Source organism: Chionomys nivalis, chromosome 6, assembly GCF_950005125.1.
Source record: "Chionomys nivalis chromosome 6, mChiNiv1.1, whole genome shotgun sequence".
In the NCBI taxonomy this organism is placed as follows: Eukaryota; Metazoa; Chordata; class Mammalia; order Rodentia; family Cricetidae; genus Chionomys; species Chionomys nivalis.
Window position 1 is genome coordinate 39,826,058 of NC_080091.1, and position 25,103 is coordinate 39,851,160.

Genomic DNA, 25,103 nt, shown 5'->3' on the forward strand with positions numbered 1-25,103 from the left:
AGACACTGAGAGCACCCCTTGGTGTTGGCTGAGGTGCCTCTTGGACCAGCCCCACAATCACCCCAGGGCCAGGTAGATAGAACCAGTTAGTCTGGAGGGCTGCCCAGAGCTGTGAAGGAGAAGGATGCTTTGGAGCATTGAGAGCCATGCTGAGTTTTGGGAGCCCTGAACTTAGCAAGGGAGGGGGCAGCATCCCTTGCTTTGGCAGGCTGGTGAATTGTCTCGAAGTGCTAAGGCAGCACTTCCTAGCCTGCTGCCTGCCTCCTGCTGCTGGGACGGGATGTTCCAGTGTGCTGAAGGGGAGCACAAGGGTGACTACAGCCTTCCAGTCTGGGAAATTTTTAATCTCAACTTAGGACACTAGCTCCCACCAGCTACACCCAGGACAAAGCACCTTCCGGTGCCAGAAGGGCTCTCCCTCTCTGAGAGAATGCAAAAGCTGGGAGAAGTGGGCAGTGGGGATCTGGTGAGCGAGGTCAGCTGTAGAGGAGTCTTAGTGGCAGCAGGCCTGCTGCTCATGGAGGCTGAAGAATGAGCTGGTTCCCCAGGGGAGATCAGGAAGCCGCTGCTTAAAACAGGAACTGGCTTGCAAGTGCAAAGGGCAAGCTGGTTCCATGTAGACCAGAGGGGTCTTTATACCCACGGCCTTTACTGTGTGAAATGGGGCAGAGGCCCCAGCGGTGCCTGTATTCATCTGTACCCCGAAGTTCCCAAGATTCGGGAAGAAGAGGCAGCAGGCTGGCTGACCAAGACCCTCTACCTCATCACAGGTCACTTACTGTGACCTGCCAGGCTCACCTAGAGAAGGCCAGAGGGGAGTAAGAAGGCAGACCTCTCCACTCTCGGTAGAGCGTTGCTGCCAAGTCCTCAACCCTGTCTTCCTCCACAAACTGGCGGGGAACCCAGCATCACCTAGGAGAAAGGACATGGGCCTCCCCCAGGTTTGGGTGCCTGATCAGGGACTGCAAGTCATCAGTTTACCTGGCCTTTCCCTAGTGGCCTCCCCCACTTCAGTTTCTCTGACTAGGAATGAGGCTAGCACCTCATTTGGAGGGTTGACCAAAGAGCTTTTGGTCTAGTGTGGAGAAGAGCTGCTTGATCCTCTTCCCCAACACAACACACACACACACACACACACACACACACACAGAGAGAGAGAATGAGAGAGAGAGAGAACTGAGAAACCTCTAGAAGATGGTTTTAGGTCTTTTCCCCCTTATCCTGCTCTGGCTTCCTTTCTCTGGGATCAGGTCACTGGTTTATGGTAGACAGCATTCTAACACCTCCCTGCCCAGGTATGGCAATATTGCCCAGGCTTCTTAGGAACACCAGGAAGTGTCCTACAGCCAGAGTAGAAAGGTTGCTGGGGCCTACACCATCTCCACCTCTGAATACCTGCCCCTGCCCCTTCTCCCACCTTTGGCCTCTTCAGTCATTGGAGTTGACACCCAGCAGCCACTAGGCCCCAGTCCTAGCACCCTATTGCTTACCCCCCTGTCAGAACCCTGCAGCCTGCTCCTGCCTCTTCTCAGACCTTAGTGGCTAGCTCCTGGGGTAGAGACCTGGAGTTGTAGGATGGCGGGCTCAGCAGGCCCTGGAGAGCCATGATGAATTCAGTCCTCTAGAATTTGCTGCTACCTGCCCTGAGAGGCTAGTGGTGTGCCCACAGCAGGGTTCTGTGAGAGTCCATTCCTGAGAGCCATTCTGGGGTCTACTATGGCCATGAGAATTTGACTCTCTAAGCCTCAGTTTCCCTAATTATAAAGTAAGAATGTCAACCTCTAGCGTTTGGAGGGTGCGGTGATACAGGGAAGGATGCATGAAAAACCCAGGCAACAGCAGGATGAGCACAAAGCAGCGCCCAGGAAACAGCAGGAATAGATGCAGCAGTGCAACGGAGTTAGCACTGCAAACCCCTGGCCACGCCCATGGAAAGGGAGCCCATAGGGGCAGGCTTACCCAGTCTCAACCAGTCAGAACCTGGGGTGGAGCCTAGGCTGCCAGGCTGGCCAGTCACAAGCACCAGGCCTGGTCTTGGAGCACTTGGAGGCTTTCCAGAAAGTTTAACATGCAAGGAAACACTGGGTTCAGAAAATACAAAAGAAAGACAGGAAAACCAAGGTACATCAAGATGTATGTAATGAATGGTCTAAGGAAACTAATATAATGTCAATTTTTTAATTTAAAATATAACAGTTCATTGTATTTGTAAATGATTTGTGGGGTACTTTTTTTCATTTCAAGTTTTTCCTACTATACTAATGGTTCATGCATAAGTTAACAATTTTTATATTAAATGAATTTTGTAGTCCCAAAGGTCCAACCAAATCTTTCCAGTGCGTTCACAGAGGAGAAATAAAAATGAATGATGGATGAGGGTGAATGAAACACTAACTCACTGCCACGGGGTCTCCACAATAAAGGGCCAGAACCCCTGGCAGCTGAACCGCCAGGGCTTTGACTAAGAGGGACAGGGAGGGCCCATCCTGGCCTCACATGACTGTGGGGTCCTCCTTCCTGAAGGTCATTCCTGAACTCTAGGGGTTCTGCTGTACTCTATGTGTAATGGGGGTGGAAGTCAACAACACTATCAAACCAGGTTCCCTTGTGAGCCTAGAAGAAAGCATTGACTCCTATTCTTTGGAGCTAGAGATGTCAGGAATAGGGTCCCCTCTTACCTCCTCCAGCTCCCTCTGCAAGTGCTGACAACGCTGACCTCTCAATTCAGCACGCTGTTGGCCTCACCCCAATCCTACCTGTGAAAGGCACCCAGTTTTAGTCTGGACTGACTCTTTCCTGGCCTTGCAGAGCTTCCGGGGCCTGTTTGCCCTGTTGTCTGCCATCACTGTGCCAGCTATAGTCTCCTCTGGCCCCTTCACGCCTCTGCAGGATCTTGAAAACTGGGGCGTGACCACTGGGTCTGTCTGTGCTGGAATTGTGTCTGGATTTAGGGTGCCAGTCACAGTGGGGTGACCCCTATATGGAAACACACACACACACACACACACACACACACGGGGGGGGGGGGTGGGGGGACAGAAGCCAACTATTGCTGCAGAGGCATGGAGTGCCCCCTGGTGGCAATTAGGAGCTGCAGCCAGAATTTTGGCTAGGTCAAGGACACAAGGACACAGGGGAGAGGGCAATCCGGCTTCACTGGGCTGCAAGAGTTATCATTACCACAAGGACATCATAAGTCCTTCAGAGGAGAGAGAACATGAGCAAGGAACTCAGGACCGCGAGGGGTGCACCCACATACTGAGACAATGGGGATGATCTTTCGGAACTCATCAAGGCTAGCTGGACTGGGTCTAAAAAAGCATGGGATAAAACCGGACTTGCTGAACATAGTGGACAATGAGGACTGCTGAGAAGTCAAGAGCAATGGCACTGGGTTTTGATCCTACTGCACGTACTGGCTTTGTGGGAGCCTAGGCAGTTTGGATGCTCACCTTACTAGACCTGGAAGGAGGTGGGAGGTCCTTGGACTTCCCAAAGGGCAGGGAACCCTGACTGCTCTTTGGGCTGATGAGGGGACTTGATTGGGGGAGGGGGAGGGAAATGGGAGGCGGTGGCGGGGAGGAGGCAGAAATCTTTAATAAATAAAGAAAGAAAGAAAGGAAAAAAGCCAACCAATAGGAACTGTTCTTGTGGCGCCCCAGATGTTGGGTTTCCTAGACAAACACTTCACGTTAAAATAGCTATTTAAAGTGTATCTCTCAAAACCAAGCCACATGCAGTGTATTAATGTGTTATAACATCTCACCAAATAGCAGGCCTTTCCAAAATTATAAACTTTTTATGTATTTTCTTTCTGTAATTTCGGATGTGCCAGTAACTGATGATGTGACCATGGTGCTATTGGCAGGTCGTTACCTTGGTCTTTTTGTTCCTTGTCAGGAACAGTGAGGTGTTTGGGTAGGCACATTGTTTTTCAGATTTTGGAAATACACTATGCTTTAGGTCTGGGCAGGGCTAATCCTCTGCTGGGGACACCAGTTACCCTGTACCCACCTTCAGGCTGGCATTGGAGTGGTACTAGTGCATATCAGTTGTTAAACTGCATAAATATCTTTATCAAATGATGGCTGTAGGGAAACTAAGTACTACCAACTGTTAAGAGTGCTACAGTGTGGATTCCAGAATACTTTCATGCCGCAGACTCAGATACATGTGCATAAATATGAACCTGAAATGCGAGGAAGATGATCCTGCGTGGGTAGGGGCGGACAGTATATGGTCTTTAGCGTTAAATGGTAATGAATATATTACCTAAACTTACCTGGTACTGTTTTCCTTTTTACCTGAAAAGAGATGATAATAATAATATCTCAGTGTAACTGTGGAGAATTGATAGGATAATTTATGTGGAGTCTGGTAATAATATATAATAAATGTGCATTTACCTTTTACTTGTAAAAAAAAAAAAGTCCTTCAAAGTCCCATGTCATGCCATACCCTTCAGGGTCACTATATGTCTGGCTGATGGCTACCTTTTCTCTGCTCAGGCCAGGACTCTGCTGAGTGTGCAGTGGAAACACCATGCTGCCTCCCAGCCAGGGCTATCCTGAGGTCCTTGGACTGAGGACAAGTTAGATGTACAAATGAGACACAAGAGGGATCAGCATCAAGGGGACCTTTGACATCTCAGGTGTGCAGGTGGGTCCCCAGAACCACTTCTCTGAGCACTGAGTAGACCCTATGGAGGTGACGGAGTAGGACTTTATAGAGATTTAAATGAGACTGTCCCCTATAGGCTCAGATGTTTCAACACTTCGTCCCCAGATGGTAGCATTGCTTGGGAAGGTTTAGGTGTGACCTTGCTGTACAAAGTATGTTACTGGGGTGGGCTTTGGGTATTTATAGTTTTAATTGATGTCCAGTTCTCTCTCTGCTTCATGCTGTGGTAAAGGATGTAAGCTCTCAGAATTCTTTTTCTGACATCAAATCTTCCGCTTGCTGCCAGACTTCCATACCATGATGGACTCTTACTCTCCTGGAACTGTTAAGCCCACATGAACTGTCATCTATAAGTTGTTTTGGTTATGATGTTTTATCGTAGCAATAGAAAAGTAGCTAATGCATCAGACGTGGAGCTAGAAGTGGCGCTCTCTGCCCACTACCAATGCCACCTCCCAATCTCTGCTCTGGACCCTTCTTCAGCTTGTCCCAGATAGAGTTGTAGGCAGCCTGGCCCCTGAACACCTGAGGGTCACTGCAGTCTGGGCTAGAGGTGTTTGGAGAATGCTGAGGGTCCCTTCCCAGGACTATGCATGGCCAGACAATAGTGAGAACCCTGCCGCCAGATGCCAAGCAAGTTAGGTGGCTATAAGCTGTCACAACTCCCAAATTCCAAGAATGGCTCCCAGCACAACTAGCTTGGACCTATCTTCCAGTTCTTCACTTCACCAGACACTTCTGCAGCAGCCTCTTCACGGTTTTTCCTTGAAGCACACAGCCCAGCTCAGCGCTGCCTGATCTTCACATGCTTTGGTTTCCCTATCCACGACAGGGAATCCTGCTCTCTTGAAGGATTGCCATGGGGACTGTTGTGAACATTTAAAATTCTGGAACAACAAAGAAGGTGATAGCGGGAAAACTAAGGCTCAGAAAGGATAACAAGAAGGAGGCCCCGAGGCTAGCTCAAAAGAGCTGATTGCATACCTGGATCTCTGAGCATGTTCCATGTCTCTGCTCTCCCAGGAGTTTCTGTACACAAACCCCATCCATGGAAAAGGCTTCTAGAGCCTTCTTGAAGTGTCTTACTCCTGACTCTGCTCTTGGTGTGGGGCTAGCTCCACAGAAGGGTAGAGTGAGTGGACATCCTAACTTTATCATAGAAAGCCTGAAATTCCTTCACCCTGGGTGAATGGGACAGTTGAGCATCCTTAGAGAGGGGCACCTGTGGTCCCAGGCCTCAAACAGGGCAGTTCATGGAGCAGCTCCCTTTATCCAACTCACAAAGGTAGGTCAAGGCTGCCTCATAAAGCCTCACATGAGCAGATCACATGGGGGCATACACACACACACACACACACACACACACACGCAGATACAGGTCTCTCTAGAGAGCAGATCAGGTCTCTCTAGAGAGCAGATGCTCTGTTTGTTTGTTTTTTTGTTTTGTTTTGTTTTTTGAGATAGGATTTCTCTGTAGCTTTGGAGCCTGTCCTGGAACTAGCTCTTGTAGACCAGGCTGGCCTCGAACTCCCAGAGATCCGCCTGTCTCTGCCTCCCGAGTGCTGGGATTAAAGGCGTGCGCCACCACCGCCTGGCAGAGAGCAGATGCTCTGTTCTGACCTTTCTCCCCTCTAACATGGTAGGAGAGAGGACACCATGTTTCAGGTCTGGAAACCAAATAGCTGCGAAGTGCACTTATTTATACTGTAGTGTGCACAGAGGTACACAGCACGGTATAGCTCCATGTAGGATCCTGCAGGTCCTGGCTTCCTGGTTAATAACAGCAGACAGCATTCTGGAACAGCTTGTAATGCCACTGTAGTAGCTCTCCAGTCAGGGACATGGACACTGGGAGAAGACAGGTGACGCAAGGGTCATTTCTCTGCATCTGTCCAGGTGGACAGAATGTTAGGTCTAACCTTGGGATGTATGAATCACCATCCGACCTGGGCTCTCCTTTCTTATGTTCCCTAAGCTCTGCTCCACTCAGAGGGAACCTCACTTTACAACACATTCTCACCAGAAAGCAGGTGTAATAGCCACCACTGCCTCTCAGTCCTGCTTCCCTACCTATCGTACCCAGCACCCACCACAAAGGCCCTGTCACTATGGCAATCCTGGCCTGGAGCAACTTCTTGTATTCTTCCCAGAATAGCCCAAGAGGGAGTCCCCAGATCTAAGACTAACGCCATCAAGGTAGAGTAGCCAAAGGCACATGCCCTGCCCCTTCCCCTAGCACAAGCCAGAGGTCTTAGATGCAGGATGGGCAACAGTTGGTGAGTCAGGCACCCTAACAGGCACCCTTCCAAGATGGCAGATAGGCTTGCAGGGGAAGATGGCAGCCAGCCCCTCCTGAATGTTGACAGGAGGATGAGTTCTGCTATTCATCGTCCCAAAGGCACAGATGCTCCCATCTTCCAGAAGAAAATCCACATCAGCACCAACACCACCGCCTACCCAACAAAGACCGGACTTGGCGTACATAGATGACGCCAGAGAATATGCAATCCTTAAATAGATTTATGGAAATGGTTTCGAATTACAGCATTTAGAAAATAAAAATAATCTCAATAGATAATATTCCCTCTGTTATATACTCTCCCCCACCCCCGCACAGAAGCCATTTTTGTGCATGTGTATTCCACTGCTGAACAGCGATTGGATTTCATCCTATAAAAGAAGCAGTAGGTGTGTCATCTCTCTAAAAATAAAACTGTAATCATCATTGCAACGTGAAGCCTGAGATTGAAGCCTGAGGAGGTGTCTGTGCATCTCAGCCTGTCCAGGCCGCACTGAGGTCTGAGGAAGTGGGTTAGAGTCCCGGTGGGTGCAGAGGAAGAAGGAACTGTTAGCCGAGTGGAGGCTGCCTGATGAGTCCAGTCCCCAACACCTGAGAGCCCAGCCTATGCTATCAGCGGGTGGTCGGGCCCTGTTCCGCCAGCAAGTGGCCATGGTATAGATGCCAAGGGCATGCCTGCTTCCCCAGTGGACCACTGTGTCTGCTTCTTACATTCCCCCTTCAAATGGAAACGAGATGCATGTTGTTGGGCAGGGTCCCGAGGCAGGTGGTGAGCACTAGGGAATGAGGTGGGTGGTAAGCAGTGGGGAGCCCTGCTATGATGTTGGGGGGTTAGCGTCTCCTGGCTTCTGCTTCCAGGGTATCAGCTTCAGAACAGAACATACAGAACTGGCCCTCTCCTGCCTTAGTATGCACAACTGAAGCAAAACGCCATTGGACGGGCAAGAGAAGAGAGTCCAACCCTGCCTGGCTCGGTACCCTGACCTAGAAGAGCAACGAAGCATCCCTGACCCCATGCCAGGTCGGGTGTCTCCACAAGTGGAGAGGCCGGGGGAGTAGACAGAGGCTCTGGACAGCTTTGGAAACCCAGGCAGGTCTGCAGCAGTAGCGGTGTGATGAGATGCAATGGGGCCCTGCTGCAGCACAGCCTGGACAGGGCACACAGCAGGCAAAGCACCTCCGTCCCGGAGACCCTCGCCAGGACTCAAGGCAGACACAGTGCCTCTGTTCTGGAGTCTCCAGCCCACTCAGCTGGGACGCGCCAGGCACAGCATCACATGCCCGTCTTGTCGCTGTAGAAAGGTGTGACATGGAACATGTAGCAGTGTGTGCACACACGGACTGGCTTCACTTGTCCATAGCGCGGAAGTGGTGCCGAGTGTGACGAACAGCGGGAACAGAAGATCTGGAAGCCAAGGAGGGACAGAAGGCAGTGAGCAGACCACCCCGTTACACAGCCCTTCCACCCAAACCAGGCCAAACAATGGTGGGCAGGAGTCAGCCTGTTCCAGACACTGCAGACTATGGAGTTTGCAGGAAACTCTGGGCCTTCACCATAACCACTGCAGACTCCTTCTTAACCTCCCTGCCCTTCCCTGTTCTCACCTTGGAGGGGCCAGATTGAGCCTGCACACTAGCTAAGCATGGCCTAGTATATGGAGTCAGAATAGAGCCTAGAACTTGGGGGGAGGGGGACATCTGCACACGGGTGATAAGAACCCGAGTGGATTACCAGGACATCAACCCTAACTTCTAAACCCTGATGCTGTGCCTGGGGACAGTCCCCGCATTAACCCCAAAGATGCACAGGGCCAACGGGGCCTCACCCACCTTCCCGCAGCTGCGGCAGTGGTGCTTCCTGCGGATGACGGTGAAGGGCGCTTTGCAGGAGGTGCAGAAGCCACAGGCCTCATCTGGCACCCACTCAGGAGGGTCTGTCACAACAAGAGCAACAGGACAGAGCGGTGGGGTGGGGACAGGGAAAGGGTAGACACCCCTTATCCCACTCCTCTGGTCCCGCTCTATGCCTGTCAGTCACTGGTCACAATGTCAGTGGTCAGAGTCACACTCCAGTTGCAGGCCCCAGGCCAGGCCATCTGGACTCAGGACGTACAGCAGAATCAATGGTCATGCCCTAACTGAGACCTTCATCGCAGGTCACTCAGTTTAGCCATCTGGCTAGACTAATGCAGACCTTCTTGACCCAGACACCCCCTTTAACACTGTAGCAGAAAACTTTCCACAAGTCCTGGGCCTCTCCCATAGATGCACTACACATTCCCAAGCAGCCCAGGACTCTTCCCTCTGACATCCAAGCTGCCTAGTTTCCAGACCACTCTGGGCAGACCCCATGTGACCAGATCAGTCTTCAATTCCTGTCCTCACCACAAGGAAGGCTTCTGCACCCACACAAAGCCCCCATTAATGTCCCAGAGTGTCCTGAGGCTGCTATGGGAGACTCCTTCAGTGCAGGTGAAGTGCCGGGGTCCTGGATTATTGCAGCCACAGTCAATCGTGCTCCTCCTCCCTGAGCTTGTGCCTACTAGGCTGAGCTGCTAAACCTCAGGCCCAAGGTTGCACAGCAGTAAAGGGGCTGTATATACCTAATACCAAGGAGGAGGCACGGAGTGGGAGGCCACCTCCCATGGGGAGCTGTATCTCCAAATGGCCTGATGTCTGGATGAATATGTACAGTGTAGCTCCTTTTGATCAGCAGGCGGCAAGCCAGGTCCACACCTGAGCTTCCCACATACCTTCAAAGTCCCCATCTCGAGTCTTGGCTGCCAGTTCTGAGGATGACACCGTCTCCTGGCATAATGCACAGTCCTCCAAGGCTGCACTCCGTAGGGTCTGGGTTACTGGAAGGGAGAAGGGAGCCACTGGGGTTGGCAGATAAGGCAGCAGATGCGAATGCGACTGATTGTCCTTAGTGAGCACTTGGATGCCTCCAAGTTTCCAGCTCCCACAAGCCCCCCAACCATCTCTCAGCCCACAGAGCAAGTCACCTCAGTAGGCAGGATGCCAACACTGGCAAAGTTCTTCCTATAAAAGGGTCCATTCTTTGTACAATGTGGTGGACCGCATCTGAGAACCCTGTTCAGAGTCAACAACTTGACTCCTGATTTTCAGAAGGCAGCCCTCCCTGGATTGCCAGTCAGATGGCAGAGCTGACTGAGGCAGAAGTTCCTCCTCACCAACAAGGACATGCCCTGTTAGGCCAGACTTCCAGGACCAGCTGGGCTATCCCATATACCCAGATAGATCATGGGTAGAAGCCTTTGTGCAGAGAGGTAGCTCTCCCCAAACAGGTACCCCAGGCTAGCACCAGTAGTGCCTAGTCCCATTTCCTATCAGAACCCTACAGCGGCAAAGAGCAAACTCCCTTCCTTTCCAAATATCTGTTTATCTGTTGTGTGTGTAAGGTATGCATATACAAAAAAGTGTGTACATGTATGTTCCTACGAGTGAATGTGGGAGCACATGTGCATGCTTCAGTGAGCTGAGGATGAATAAATATGAGGCAGCTGGGGTGGATATTGCCACCCTCTCGTAGAGGGATGGGCCGGGTCCCCTTTGTCACTCAGGCTGGGCTGGGCTCTGCACACTGACAGGTGACTGTAACTAACACTGTACCTCGTCTAGTCACCTGGTCTAGTCTAAGATGGAAGGCGGGTCCCCAACCTCTGTCTGCAGTGAAAGGTCGAATGGCCTGCTACAGCCTATGCAAGAACCAGAGCCAGGGACCTACCTGCAAAGTGCCATGGGGAGCCACTTCTCCGGGCTATACACTCATCTCCCCAAGTCGACAACCTGGCACAATGGGTCCAGCAAATCCTGGGGTGTGAGTTTCTGCATACTCCCTTCTTGGGGACAGTGGACACAGTGATTGGCAAGGGCCTCTGAACCTGTCCTGCAGCAGCACTCACCCTTCTTTAGCTTCTCCTTGTCGTCGTTTTCAGGCTTGGTGGCCATGACCTCAAACAGTGTTTTGAGAATGCTTCTCAGGTCGCTGGCATAGTTCGTCTGTAGCTGGTCAGCTACACCTGATAAGAGAAGCCGGTGGGAGGAATGACAGGAAGACAGAAGGCTGCATTGAGCCAATCACTTCGGTAGACAGGACACACCCAGAGCTCACGGATTAGCAAGAGAGGATAGGAAGGAATGAGAGCTTCCTGCCCAACCCCACCATTGCTGCTCTCATGAATATATAACTTTTCCAGAGTCACAGCCACCACGACTAAAACAGACACCCACAGAGGTCCCAGAACACTGTGCCTATGGCAGCACCTGGTGCCATCACAGAAACAAGGGAATACAAATATGTCTACATTCTCCCAGTACCCAATACCACACCGCCCTGAGTAACTTTGACTACAGGGTCACTAAAGAGGCTCTGTATAGCCATGGATCCCAGGGTGAAGCCCAGCCTGAGATAGTGTCCAGGGCATGACTGTTTTGATCACGGATCCCATCACTCCCATTCACCCCGGAGGAAAACACTACTCCACCTTCACTTACAGAGCTCCCTCCTCCCTGTAGGACAGATCTGGTCCCACCCCTAGGTTTGCTCTGCAGACCACACTGCCCTCCACTTTAGCCAGGGCAAGCTGGGCCAGCCCCACTGTTCTTTCTCTCCTGGGGCACATCCTGCCTGTCCCCACGCTCGTGTCCCAGGTCCAGATCTCATACCAGAAATGCAGACAAACAGGCGGTGGATCAGGTCATGGCTGCCATGGAACCTGGACCGAATCTTCTCTCTGGTGGCCATGGGGGTGAGAGGCATGACCGCAGGCGCCACCTCCAGTCTGGTTCTGTCTAACGAGGAGGAGCCAGCTGTGGAACTGATGCACAGAAGAGAGACAGGGGAAGTGAGTAGGGGCCACAGCTAGGGACCTGTCTTAGTTAAGGTTTCTATTAAGACTATGACCAAAAACAACCTGAGGAAGAAAGAGTTTAAGATTACAACTCTCGCTGGGCGGTGGTGGCGCATGCCTTTAATCCCAGCACTCGGGAGGCAGAGGCAGGCGGATCTCTGTGAGTTCTAGACCAGCCTGGTCTACAAGAGTTAGTTCCAGGACAGGCTCCAAAACTACAGAGAAACCCTGTCTTGAAAAACAAAAACAAAAACAAAAACAAACAAACAAAAAAAAAACCCTCTCAGGTCTTTCCATTGTAGAGGGGAGTCAGGAACTGAATCAGAGAGCATGGAGCAATGTTGTTTGCCTGCTTTCTTCTATAATCCAGGACTCCTGGCCAGGGCTGGCTCTACTCACAGTGTGCTGGGCCCTCCCACATCAATTACTACTTAATAAAACACCTCACAGACTTGCCTACAGGCCAGTCTTACAGATGCATTTTCTCAATTAAGGTTTCTCTTTCCCAAATGCCTAGGTTTGTGTCAGGTTGACAAAAACCAACCAGCACAGGGCCTCTGGAGCTGGAGGTCAGAGGGTCAGGGCAAGTCTGTCCTCAAGTTCCTCTCCAAAGGAACTGAATGGCCTGGACATGCTTCTTCCTATCATGTAAATGCCAACAGTGTGTCCACTTTTAAAAAACAATGGACTTGACCGACTGATCCAGTACTGCCTTGCTCTAGCTTGGTAGCTACTCCCCTGCATCAGCCCTTCCACATGAGCTGATGTGGCAATTACTCTAGTTTAACCTACTCCATCTTGCACCCTCACTTAACATAATCTCCCAACTTCTTTCTATGGCAGACCCTTTGACCTCCCATGCCATCTGTGGGAACAGAACACAACCCCCCAAAATATGTGCACACCTAACCCCTTGAACCTGTGAGCAGGACCTTATTTGAACAGAGAATCTCTTCAGAAGCAATTAAATGAAGAGTCTGGCATTGATATTATCCTAGATTATTCAGTGGGTCCTAAATCCAAACACAAGTGCCCTTGTAAGACACAAAGGTAGAGGCCCAGGGACCCAAGATAAAGAGGACACCACATGCCCAGAGTTTGAGATTGGAGCGATACAGCCAAAAGTCAAGGGGCAGCTGGAGCTCCATGGAGTTGGAAGAGGCGGGAAGGACTCTCTCTGGTGACTTCTGGCCTGGAGACTATAAGATGATACATTTTTGTCAATTTAGGCCACTTACTGTGGCACTTTGTATAGCAGCCACAGGACATGCGAATAGTCTCCCCCTCCAGACACCTGCCCCTCTTCTCCCCAGTGGCTAGTTTCATTAGATTTGTTCTTTAGGAGTTCATTGTGACTGTGCACAGGGTATTTATAGCCAAATCTCTGAAAAGTTAGGTCTCTTCCTGGCCAAGCTCAAACCAAAAATTAAAGGCTGAGGAAGGTTCAGGACTAAAGAGTTTGCCATGTCTGGTTTTGATCTTTACCATCAGAAAGGCTGAGCTTCCAAACCCAAAGCAAGGGCTCGTAAATTTACAGCAGAATTGGCAGAAGCCACCAGAACAACTGTGGTTCCAGTGCTGAATTGCTCAAGTTCCAGAGAGGAGTCCGGGTGGAAATGATGGAGAAGAGAGTAGCAGAGATAAGAAGGGGCAGGGAAGATAGAGAGCAGGTAAGAAATGGCAGGCCATGAGCTGAGAGGCCAGAGACAGACGGGGAGGGCTAGAAGAAGACTCGGCAGCTAGAGGCAATGGCTGTTCTTCCAGAGGACCAGAATTCGCTTCCCAGAACCTACATCCTATCTCACAATTGTCTGTAACTCCAGTTCCAAGGGATCTGACTCCCTCTGCTGGTCTCCACGGGCACCAGGCATGCATGTAGTACACAAATAAATATACATGTAGGCAAAACACTCACGCACATTAAATAAACACATGAAAGGCAGAAGGCTGGTAAGAACTAGAGAAGGGAAATTGTAGGCCTTAGTTGCCAGAAGTTTCAGAAAGCTGCCAAACTTTAAGTGCAAGAGCCTGTCACCCTAGGCTGTGATTCTGCTCCCTGTAGCGCTGAGCACACCAGCACCCAAGGACCATTCATTAGCTCTAACACTAGCTACTTCTCACTGCTGCTAAGCAGTGGGGCCATTGGTGGTTTAAGACCACAACAACAGGTCTCCAATTAGATTGTCTAAGCCTGCAGCATCTACATCCATACCCTGGAACAATAAAGCCCTGCTTGGAGCTGTTAGTCTTTGGGTCTGCCATTCTAATCCCTAGGCCTCCGGCATCCAGGGGCCCAGGACTAACAGCACTGGGAGAGCTGCTCCTTGTCTACTGCAGATTTTCCCTAGGTAGAGTAAAAGAACCCCAGTCAGTTGACTGACAGCAACTCATGACCTTTTGCTGCAAACTGATTTATTTATTGGTCTGTTTTCTATACCAAAGACTTGTGTCAAATGCTGGTGTGTACTTGACTATTTGATGTATTTTAGAGGAAAGCCTGCCCAACAGGAGCAGAAAACAGAATTTTGTCTTGTTGGAGAGCAAATTACTGTAACCATTTGGAAAAGTATTTTGGTGCCATCAAAATAAAATTGTGTAACCCCGCCCCGATTCTACAGCTCAGTGGGCCATGCCAACATAGCCATGAATCCTCTGTCTGTATATCTATTGACACAACTGAATTCCATGTTCCAGAAGAACCCAAACCTCCATGATGGGATGCAGAGTCAACCGCAATCTGACCACCCACTCCCAGGGCTACCAAGCCCACTATAGGCATGATTTAACTTACATATTGTATGAGCCCCTGGACACGCAGTGGGAAACACACAAGGCTTGGATACAGATACAGTTAGGAGCACAAAGGTAAGATGCCATGAACACTCAACAATGGTAGACGATCCAGGAAGGAGGGGCTGGGCCTGGAAGAAGCCCTAGGGCCCTGTGGGTTCCTTCGTCACGGGATGGGACACTCACGGATGCGGCCGTGCTCTAACTGCTCTTCCACTGTCATACTCTAAAGCAGCAAATGTCTATTGGCACACAGAAGCCTGGAGATCTGAGACAGGGCTGGGCACGCTGAGCTTCAGAAACTGGGGTCCTGCTGGGATCCTTAGGATGAGCTCCAGGCCCCCACATCTAGATGGCTCCATTTCATTTAGAGGTAAAGCCCCTGACTTCTGTCTGGGGCTGTGGGCCTTATTGACTCTGCTGATTATTGAGGAAGAAAGGGGAGAAGACTCCCTCCCCTTCTGCATATACCCTGGCTGCAGTTGATAGCCTCACCGACTGAGAACTTACAGAGATACACCTGCCACTGCTTCCTGAGTGCTGGTATTAAAGGAAGGACCACACTTGGCTCAGGTGATTCTATTTATTTTTTATTTTTGAGACAGCCTCGTGTAGACCACACTAGCCCCAAACTAGCTATTGTAGTAAGAAAGGCCTTGAATTCTTGACCCTTTTGCCTCTACATCTATCGTGGGAATGCAAGAGTGGGGCATTACAGCAGCCTAACTTCATTGTTTTAGAGAAGGTGTCACTGTATGACCTCATGACCCCCTGCCTTAGCCTCCTAAGTGCTAGGATTAGCCACATACCATCACCCCAGCTCTCTCAAAAGCACTGAAAATAGGGACCCAGGGATACATTTGTACAGAGATGTTCTGAGCATCATTATTCATGTGCCCAGAGGTGAGAACAAACCCAAGAGTCCATGAAGGAGGATGCGCGTATAAACAAGTCAGTGAAATATTATTCAGCCTTCAAAATGAAAGAGATTACGGCAATACTCCAACGTAGATGAGCCCTAAAGCATGCTAAGTGAAAGAAACCAGATACAAAAGACAAATCCTATGAGACTTTATTATGTGAGGTCTCTAGAGCTGGTTAATCCAAAGAGACAGTAAATACAGCAGGTAGATGCCAAGGGCTGGGGCAGGTACATGGAGACAGAATCCAGCTTAGAAGAGGAGGACGTGCTGGAGAGGGAAGGTAATGGTGGCTGACTGAGGCCGCAGTGTGATTACAGTACAGCTGACAGCACAGTTAAAGTGACAGATTTGATGTATGCTTATCAAAATTTCATTAAATAAAAGTAAAACACAATAAAAACAACCAGGGCAAAGAATAGAGTAAAGGCATTGAGGACAACAGGTATGACATGAACACACTGGAAAGGATAGTAAGTAAAATGGCCTTCACGATGGCTCAGCAGATGAAGGCACTCACTGCTAAGCTTGAGGACCTGAGTTTAGTCCAGGGGCCACACACAGAGGCGAGAGAGCTGATGCCTGCACTGTCCCATGACTTCCACAAAATCACTGTGGCATGCATGTCCCTGCCCTCCAACCACAAAATAATAAATAATTGCCGGGTTAAAAAAAAAAAAAAAAACTAAATTCAGTATGGAGAGGGAGGGAGAATGGACTGGGGGGAGGAGAAGAGGAGTGGGGATGGGGGAGGGGAGTGGGGAGAGGGGGCAATGTGTGGGAGGAGGGGGAGGGAAATGGGAAACGGGGAGCAGTTGGAAATTTTAATTAAAAAAGAATAAAAAAAAAGAAATAAAAAAAAGTCAAAAAAAAACTAGAGTATCATACAAACATAGATGAGATATTGGGAAATATCAAGTATTTCTTTTTCTGGTGAGAAGAATAACTAAAGCAGTCACGGCGGTACACTCTATAATTCCAGCTTTGGGGAGGAGGCAGAAGAAAGGTAAGTTTGAGGCTAGCTTGAGTTATATAATGAGACCTAGTCTCAAGCAAACAAACATTCTATTCCTCGAAGAGAAGGGAGTGGCAGCCAGCAGTAGATGGCACCCTTGGGCCTGCTCATGATAATGACACCAAGAGGCTTAAAGAAGAGAGAGGTGCTGAATGGGCCAGGGCACAGTGGGAGCCAGACCAAACACGTTGCTGAAGATTTGTCCCGAGATGAAAATAACAGGCAAGTATTGCCTACCCAGAAGTTAGACATGAAGGACTTGCTGACCACACTAAGGCCCTACGCCTGGTCAGTCCCACTCTCCTGAACATCTTAGTCCCCCAGAGTAAAGCTCCAGAGAGCTGAGATGGCCACAGCATGTCTGGTTCTGCCTTCTTTATGAGTCATGGGTTAGGCAGTGTGTTAGATAGTTTTGCCAACGCAACACAAGTTAAAGTCATTTGAGAAAAGGAAACCTCAATGAAGAAAATTTATCTCCTTAAGTCTGGACTGTAGGCAAGCCCATGGGGCATTTTCTTAGTTAAGTGATTGATGGGGGCAGACCCGGCTCATGTGGATAGTGCTATCCCTGGGCTGGTAGTCCTGGGTTCTATAACAGAGCAAGTTGGGCTATCCATGGGGATCAAGCCAGTAAGTAGCACCCCTCCATGGCCTCTGCATCAGCTCCTGCCTCCAAGTTCCTGCCCTGTTTTTGGGTTTCTGCCCCCACTGCTTTTGATGGTAAACCATTATATGAAAATAAATTCTTTTCTCCCCAAGTTGTTTTTGGTCATTACAGGAATGGTGACCCTAAACTAAGACAGGCAGGGCAGGATACCCTTGTAGGAACAGGCTCTAGCAACATCTGCCAAAGTCACATCCTCTTTGCAGAAGAGCAGTGACCCATAGCAGATGGTCAGCATGCTGAACAGCAGGTGCCTCACAGTCCTGCTTGGCTCTGGCAGGGAGATGTGTTCGCTGTGCTGGGTTGAATGGAGTCTATTCATTTGCATGATGAAGTCCTAGCCTGCAGGACCTCAGAGACAGTCTTACTTGCAAACAGCATCCTGGTGGGTATTATGAATGCAGATGAGGTCATACTAGAGCAGGGTAGGGACCTGACCCATCAGGACCGGCATCCTCATAAAAAGAGTGAACCTGGACACAGACACGCATGCAGAAACAACAGCATGGTGACGAAGGCATGGGTTGGGGGTGACATTTTCTGAAGTCAAAAAACTCACCTGGCCACCACCAGGAGCAGAAGGGTAGCCTGGGACAGTCTTCCTCACAGCCCCTGATAGAACCAGCTCCAAGATCCCCTGATACTGACTTCCTGCCTTCAAGACTGATGAATGACCATTTCCCTCTGCAGCATCTACTGCTGTTTGTCATACTTTGTTACAAAATCCCCAAGACATTTATTCGTGGAGGAGTGTCCTATGTCTCCAGTGCCCCATGACTCAGATGAGCCCAGTATGTAGGCTGTACCAGGTCCAGGCCGTCCCATAACAGTGCAGCTCCTAACAAGACTCCCGAGGTTCAAGGCAGAGAAGCTTTGCATGCAAAAGTCAGAAGTTCTCTCCTCCTTTCAGATCCCTCATCTCCTGTCCCTTTAACCTCTCTCCCCTTGCTCACCCCTTCCAGCCTTGCCCTGTGCTATCACAGAGAAGCCAGGCACAATGCGGCCATAGGATTTTCTACGTCCCTGGCCCACCACGTTCTTTCCTGCATGCCTCTAGGAGCTCATGCTCCTTCGGAGTATGTTCCAGTGTCTGTCTTAGTTTGGGTTTTTATTACTGTGGAAACACACCATGACCACGGCAGCTCTTATGAAGAAAACATTTAATTGGGGTGGCTTGCTTACAGTTTCAGAGGTTCAGTCCATTATGATCATGATGGGGGGGGGAGCATGGCGGTGTGTAGGCAGATGTGGCGTGAGCTGCATCTTGACCAAAAGGCAGCAGCACATCGACTGCCTGTCAGACTGAGGGAATCTTGAACAAAAGACATCAAAACCCACCCCCACAATGACACACTTCCTCCAACAAGGCCACACCTCCTAATGGTGCCACTTCCTTTGGAGGGTCATTTTCTTTCAAACCACCGCAATGTCCTATGGGGGAAACCATGCCTGGCCGTGTCATAAACAGACTCCACAACATAAAACTCTTCCTGTCCCAAGTCTGAATGATTAGTGCTTGCGGACTCATCTTTCAGACAGCATATTTAGTGAGTGTGCAAAACCTGTAACATTCTTTCTTCTTGCTCTACACCTATACCAAAGGACCCCAATACACACACTAGCCTCCATGTCTGTGGAACAGACAAAGGAGTCCTTACACAAGCAGGTTCTCCTGACCTGATGCTACACGAATTAAGAAGCGAAGTAGCGTTCAGGGCTTGCAGCAGCCTCCTGCCTCTGGCCAGGCACTCTTCCTGATGACTTCTCTGATGGTATCATGAAGACATAGTCAATGCGGGCTCCTCTGGAGAGCAGTGGGAAAGTAGAATGGTCAGAAGCCCAAGATTTGGGTGCCATGGTGAATGCCACATGCCCTCAAGTGTAACACACCCACCTCATACCCCAGAGGGTTGGGCTGTGAGCTTGTTGGGGAAGAGATGCTTTTGAGATTCTTCAGTGGAAGGATCTCAAGATGAGATAACCTTGATTGAAGTGTCCTTATGAAGGACAGAAAAGACTTCCCATCAGCCATGAAATGCCAGGGGCCCTAGGAACTAGAGGAGGCAGGAAGGCTCAGTACCTTCAGTGGGAGTGCACTATGACAGCCTCTAAAACGCAAGAGCAAAATGTGGCCTTAGGCATCCTCACCGTCTGGTGCTTTGTTAGAGTAACTCTTGCTCTAATCTAGATGTGGAATCTGCAAGCCCCTCCTGAGACCATCTCACACCCACTGGATGACCCTGATGTATGGCCTGGTCTAGAGACGAGATCCCTTTACCCACAGAATGGCAGGAAAACATCCTGATGACCAGACAAAGAAGATCCGGTCAGTGAGATCCCAGGACAGCTGCCTCCGGGCAATAATGCGCAGAGTGGTTTGCAGGGAAGGGACATCCACACCATGAGTAGAAGCTGTCCATGCAAGCAGCACGTTTACAGTGTTCACCGCAGTCAAAGGAAACAGTCATACCTAACATATAATTATAGCTTAAGTCGTTTAGGGGAGTTGGAGCTTGTAATCAATGTTTATACATCTAGGAAAACGTTCTGCAAAGAGTGTTTGCTGCTGCGTTCAGCCTGCATATTGGACATGAAGCACAACAAGAGGTGGTCTCGATTCATGCTTCTGTGTGCGGGCTTTGGATGCCACAGCACCTGAAGACAGACTGCAGGCAATCAAGGAAGGCAGAAAGCTGAGACGTCTCTAAGAGAGACAGCACCCCGTGGGGTTGGGTTTCTGGTGACACGCAATTTTCACTAAGGATACTAAGGCCTAGTTGCTTCTATCAAGTCTCTCAGGGTGAGTTAGAAGCATCCCAGGCATGTGAGGGTGGATGAGGCGGAGGGGATACCCTTCTCTAACCTATGAAGTTCTATGTCACCTGCCTCTCTCCTTGTCACTCAGAGGCTTTCTCTGAGGCAAGAAAAGGATCAGATTTTTAGTCCACATTCTACAGTAATCAAAGGACCCTCTGAAATATAGAGAGTCACTGTGGACAGCAAGTAGTGCTGACCATGACCAAGGCACAACAGGTTCTAGGTCCACAAGGGCTGCCCTTTGAGATGGGCAATTTGGTTTGATAGGAGCATTCTTTACAGTTTCAGTCTCTCTACCAACTACTGACCAAGACCACACATTCAAGTCCCATGCTGCCAATGTATTGGTGGGGTCCCAGGTAAGGCAAAGGGCTCTCAGGAAATTAGACAGTATGAGCTGAAGGTTCCCATGTATCACCACCTCTGTCAGGGCCTCAGTTTACTTAATCTACAAAATGGGGAAGTGAGGCTGTCAGTCCTTACCACAAACTGTGAAGGGGTGGGCCTGAGGTGATCAGTCCTCCTACTGTGGGACCCTAGACCTGCAACATAGGGCCGAAACAAAGCTCATTCGGCTAGTGGGGAAGAGAGAGTTAAGGCCACCAGGACAGCCCTTGGGGTCACAGATCTAGAGAGGCCAACAGAATAGAAGCTGCCCCAGTATGGAATGACCAAGGGTCTGCTCATATTCTGTGGACACATCACCCTCATGACTGATCCTAGACTTCCTAGGGTCTGTGCTAGAAATATCTCCAGATTTGACTATGGAAGTCCAGAAACTACACAGTGAGCAAGACTCCACAGCTATCCTCCAGGGTAACATGTAGGCTCTAACAGCTACAGTTGGCTACAGTCTAACAGGTAGGCTCTAATAGCTACAGTTGGCCGCTGACTATCCAGGCGGAGGACAGGAGGAGACATCAGGCAGGTCTGGGAGGCCCCATCCTCACAAAGGCCAACCTGGATGGCAACGGCAATGGAATGGCCTCTGTGAGCGGGCAGAGCCTGCAGTCCATCAGCGCCACCTGTACCCACTGTAGGCCAGCAGGCTGTGACTTGAGAGATGTATGTGTAGGATGTGCTAGGGAGGAAATCCTACCCATGCCGGCACCCCCATGACCTCACCCCAGGAGGCTCCGAGGGAGACTTTGCATCTACTGTGAGCCAGAGTCTACAGTCCTTCCCCTCTGGGACTGAGTACAATGGTGCCCAATCTGAAGATTGCCTCTCAGTTGCTACAGCCATCCCTTCACAGATGCCAAAACTACTCTTGAGGGTCCTGTCTGCCCACCAGGTTCTGAGCCCATCTTCCCTGCCCCAGATTCATCTAGATATCAGCCTACAATGCTGCTCACACATTCAGGAGACATCAGGGCTCCGGGACACAGTCAGGACCAGGGTGGCACTCAGCCAGCTCTTAGGAAGGTCCTGTTATTATGGTATGGGGCCCTAACCTCCACATCACTACTTGCTAACTAAATATGAAGTAGGCGTGTGCACTAAGAAAGTAAGAAAACGCAGATAAGCAAAAGTGCATTTACATATGTAATATATGCTTACATGTACACAAATGTATATATGTGTGCTTGCAAACACACATACAATACACTTAGACACATACACACTATACATTGAGCAGAATAGAACAGGGAAGAAACTGGGGAAAGAATGGAAGAAGGGAAAATATCAACAATGAGACTTCAAGTCCCAAGAGTGCTAAGCCTGGGGACATTCTGAGGACCCACTGCTTTCTAGGCCATTGTTATAAAATATTATTTTAAGGTGTGTTACACTTTTTGTTTATGCTGCATTTGTTTAACTCTGTGAAGCTGTGTTACTGTGCCTATCTAAAACACCCAATAGTCTAATTAAAAGCTGAACGGCCAATAGCAAGCCAGGAGAGAGAAATGGGAGGGGCTGGCAGACAGGATAGATAAATACGAAGAGAAATCTGGGAGAAAAACATCTGGGAATAAGAGAGGAAGGAGGAGGGTTGAAGGGCTAGTCACCCAGCTACACAGCCAGACACAGGGTAATTAGGAAAGGAAAAGTATAAGGAATAGAAAAAGATAAAAGCTCTGAGACCAAAGATACAATAATTTAAGTTAAGAAAGGGACAAGAAACAAGCCAAGCGAAGGCTGATATTTATAAATAAGAATAAGCCTCTGCATGTGATATATTTGGGAGCTGAGTGGTGCCCCCCTCACCAAAAAAAAAAGCTTAAAAAGTAAGAGTAAAAACAATGAACAACAGGTGGCATGGTGCTGCTAACTTCCACTTGGCCTTGAGCCAGTGTATTTCCCTAATGAGGCTTCTAAGTCCCACCCAGATACACAGGAGATGCAGCACCATGCCACATGAACTTGCTGGGAGACACTGCGGATGGCTCTAGCAGGTGGTCCAGCAGCTGGAATCAGCTAGGGCAGGCCACTGCAGCCATGGATCAGCAGGGGTAACCATAGAAATGCCTGCTCAAAGACAGCGACAGAATACCCGAGACTGCACTGCCAAAGTGCCCTATTGGCTCAACAAAAGCAGCAATTGGAACTGTGCTGATGGCATGGTGTAAGGTAGGTCTGAACTGCAGTCCAGAACTAGAAACTTATTTTTTTTTTTTTCGAGACAGGGTTTCTCTGTAGCTTTGGTGCCCGTCCCGGAACTAGCTCTTGTAGACCAGGCTGGCCTCAAACTCCCAGAGATCTGCCTGCCTCTGCCTCCCCAGTGCTGGGATTAAAGGCGTGAGCCACCACCACCCGGCTAAAAGCTTATTTAAACAATTTTTTTTTTGATTTTTCGAGACAGAGTTTCTCTGTGGTTTTGGAGCCTGTCCTAGAACTAGCTCTTGTAGACCAGGCTGGTCTCGAACTCACAGAGATCCGCCTGCCTCTGCTTCCCGAGTGCTTATTTAAACAATTTTTATTTTGATTTTTCAAGATAGGGTTCCTCTGTGTAGCTCTGGCTGTCCTGGAACTCACTCTGTAGACCTGCCTGCCTCTGCCTTCCGAGTGCTGCGATTAAAGGCATGTGCCACCACCACCTGGCTGACACATATGTTTTTTTAATATAGGATCTTTACTATGTAGGCCTGGCTAGCCTAGAACTCAACATGTATACCAGGTTTGCCTCAAACTCAGAAAACTGCTTCCCTCTGCCTCCAAAATGGTGGGATTAAAGGTGTGCACCACTATGTTTGACCCAGCTACAGTTCTTGGGTGTGAACTTTGTTGAGGACAGTGTCATGCTGCAATGTTAGGAGACTGGATAATTGGAAAGAATCAAGAGGGATGTCATAGCACAGGGGCAAGTGCTGTGGCCCAAGGAAGCAAACAGTGACCAGAGGCAGAACACAGAGGGGTGCAGAAGCGGGTTCTCTGGTTTGAGCGCACAGACAGAGATAAGGAAAGGCAGCTGAGGAGTGGCTCTGGCCAGCAAGTCCCCACCTTAGAAACCAGCCGATCTCTTCTGGGCACTTGCTGGAGGATGCAGCTGCATAAGAAGCAGGGTGTGGTTGGTCATGAGATGTGGGAGCTGCCAAGTGACCAGGCTAGAGAGAAGATGGAGTCAGGGCTGAGGGGCAGGCTGCAAGGACTGTTACAGGGGACCCTGCAGCCATGGCCATTCCTTTGGCCAGGCCTATTTACACCAGCTGGAGGCCCATCACCTAGAAGGACCTCCCTTGCCTGGAAGCCTGTTATATACACAGGCGCTAGACCCTATGAACACTGCTATATACAGTACTACACAGATTGCCACTGTATTCCCAGGGATTCCTTCCACCTGGGAGGTCATGTGACTAGTGGCAAGATGGGATTCATGGGAGAACCCAGCACCCACGCAGCCAGACTATGGTAGCTCATCCATACTGTAGTCCTAATCTTGCCCTGTGCCAGCCCCCAAGATATCACTTGTGAACAGCTTGGCTTGATGGCACCATTGTGCCTCATCTCAAGTCATTCCTGTTCTCCTTCCAGAGGGCGCAGTGGATGGGGCCTTTGTGATCCCTGCAGACATGGGATTTCACACACCCCTGACTAGGAATAGTGGCTGCAGTGTTCAGGACAACACCCAGTGCCTGGCCCTGGACGGCTCCTGAAGGAATAGCACTTGGTATGCATAGCCTGGCAGAGAGGGCAAGAACTCCAAGGCCTGTGGTCCCAAGCTCCACAGCCACCAGATCAAAGCTGGACTTACAGATCAAGTCTCCCTGTCAGCCTCACCCAGTGCTGGTCCCCTGCTGAGCCCCCCAGGAGGTTTTTGTCTTCAGAAACCTCAGGAGAGCACGCTGGTGCCAGGTGAGGTTTGTGCCCAGAGCACTGCCTCTGCGACTCCTGTCCCTTGACTGAAGTACAGTGTAGGACTGATGCCCCAGGATGCCTCAGATACCCTGGGGCTCCAGATGCTGCAGCTGTTTTCTGCAATAGAAGGAAGAGCATGCCTTCTCACGCCACTGAGGTCGAAGGCAGCAGTGACACATAGTTGAGACACTAGGGTTGGCTCAGGGCATCAGGCAGCCTGTTCCTGACATCTGTTACCTGGGTGGGACTCTGTGTGTGATCAGAGCCAGCTGGGAACACACTATTGTTTTACTGATGTGCTGGCCTACCTGCCTTCCCAGGCTGGACACCAGAAGTGGGCTGACATGTCCTAGAGGTAACAGGTAGACCTCAATCTAATACCTCTCTGTGGAGAAAAGAGGGGCTGGAGTTCTGGAGCTTCTGTCTACACAGCATGGGCTGCAGGCTTCTCTCTGGAGTTGCCAAAGCATCCAGGGCCCTGGTGCTCACGAGCCATAGTTCTCATCCCATCAAGAGCAGAAGGGTTCAGACCATAGCAAAGAGACAGACAGGTACCATCTGAGGCCAGAGATAGGATAGAAAAGGAGAGGTTGAACTAAAAGCTTAAGCTTGAGGCATAAACCTCACCTGCTACTGGCCTCTGTCCCTTGAGAGTGGAACACAGCAGAAATGGGTTCTGGTACAGCAAAATCCAGAGCTGTGACAGAGAGCACAAAATCAGGATGGAAAACAGCCAAGATGGTGAGGC

The 25,103-nt window shown here is 49.9% G+C and overlaps 1 protein-coding gene across 1 annotated transcript in view; it reads right to left on the minus strand.

Annotated features, from left to right (window-relative positions):
• Window positions 1–7,182: 7,182 nt before the first annotated feature.
• Zfyve28 (zinc finger FYVE-type containing 28) overlaps window positions 7,183–25,103 on the minus strand; it is a 93,348-nt gene continuing 75,427 nt past the window's right edge. The window contains exons 9-13 of the mRNA XM_057771587.1: window positions 11,669–11,820; window positions 10,906–11,022; window positions 9,733–9,837; window positions 8,810–8,913; window positions 7,183–8,384 (exon numbers count right to left, since the gene is read on the minus strand). Coding sequence (XP_057627570.1) covers window positions 8,253–8,384; window positions 8,810–8,913; window positions 9,733–9,837; window positions 10,906–11,022; window positions 11,669–11,820 — 610 coding nt within the window. The 3' untranslated portion in view covers window positions 7,183–8,252. The remainder of the gene's footprint in view (window positions 8,385–8,809; window positions 8,914–9,732; window positions 9,838–10,905; window positions 11,023–11,668; window positions 11,821–25,103) is intronic.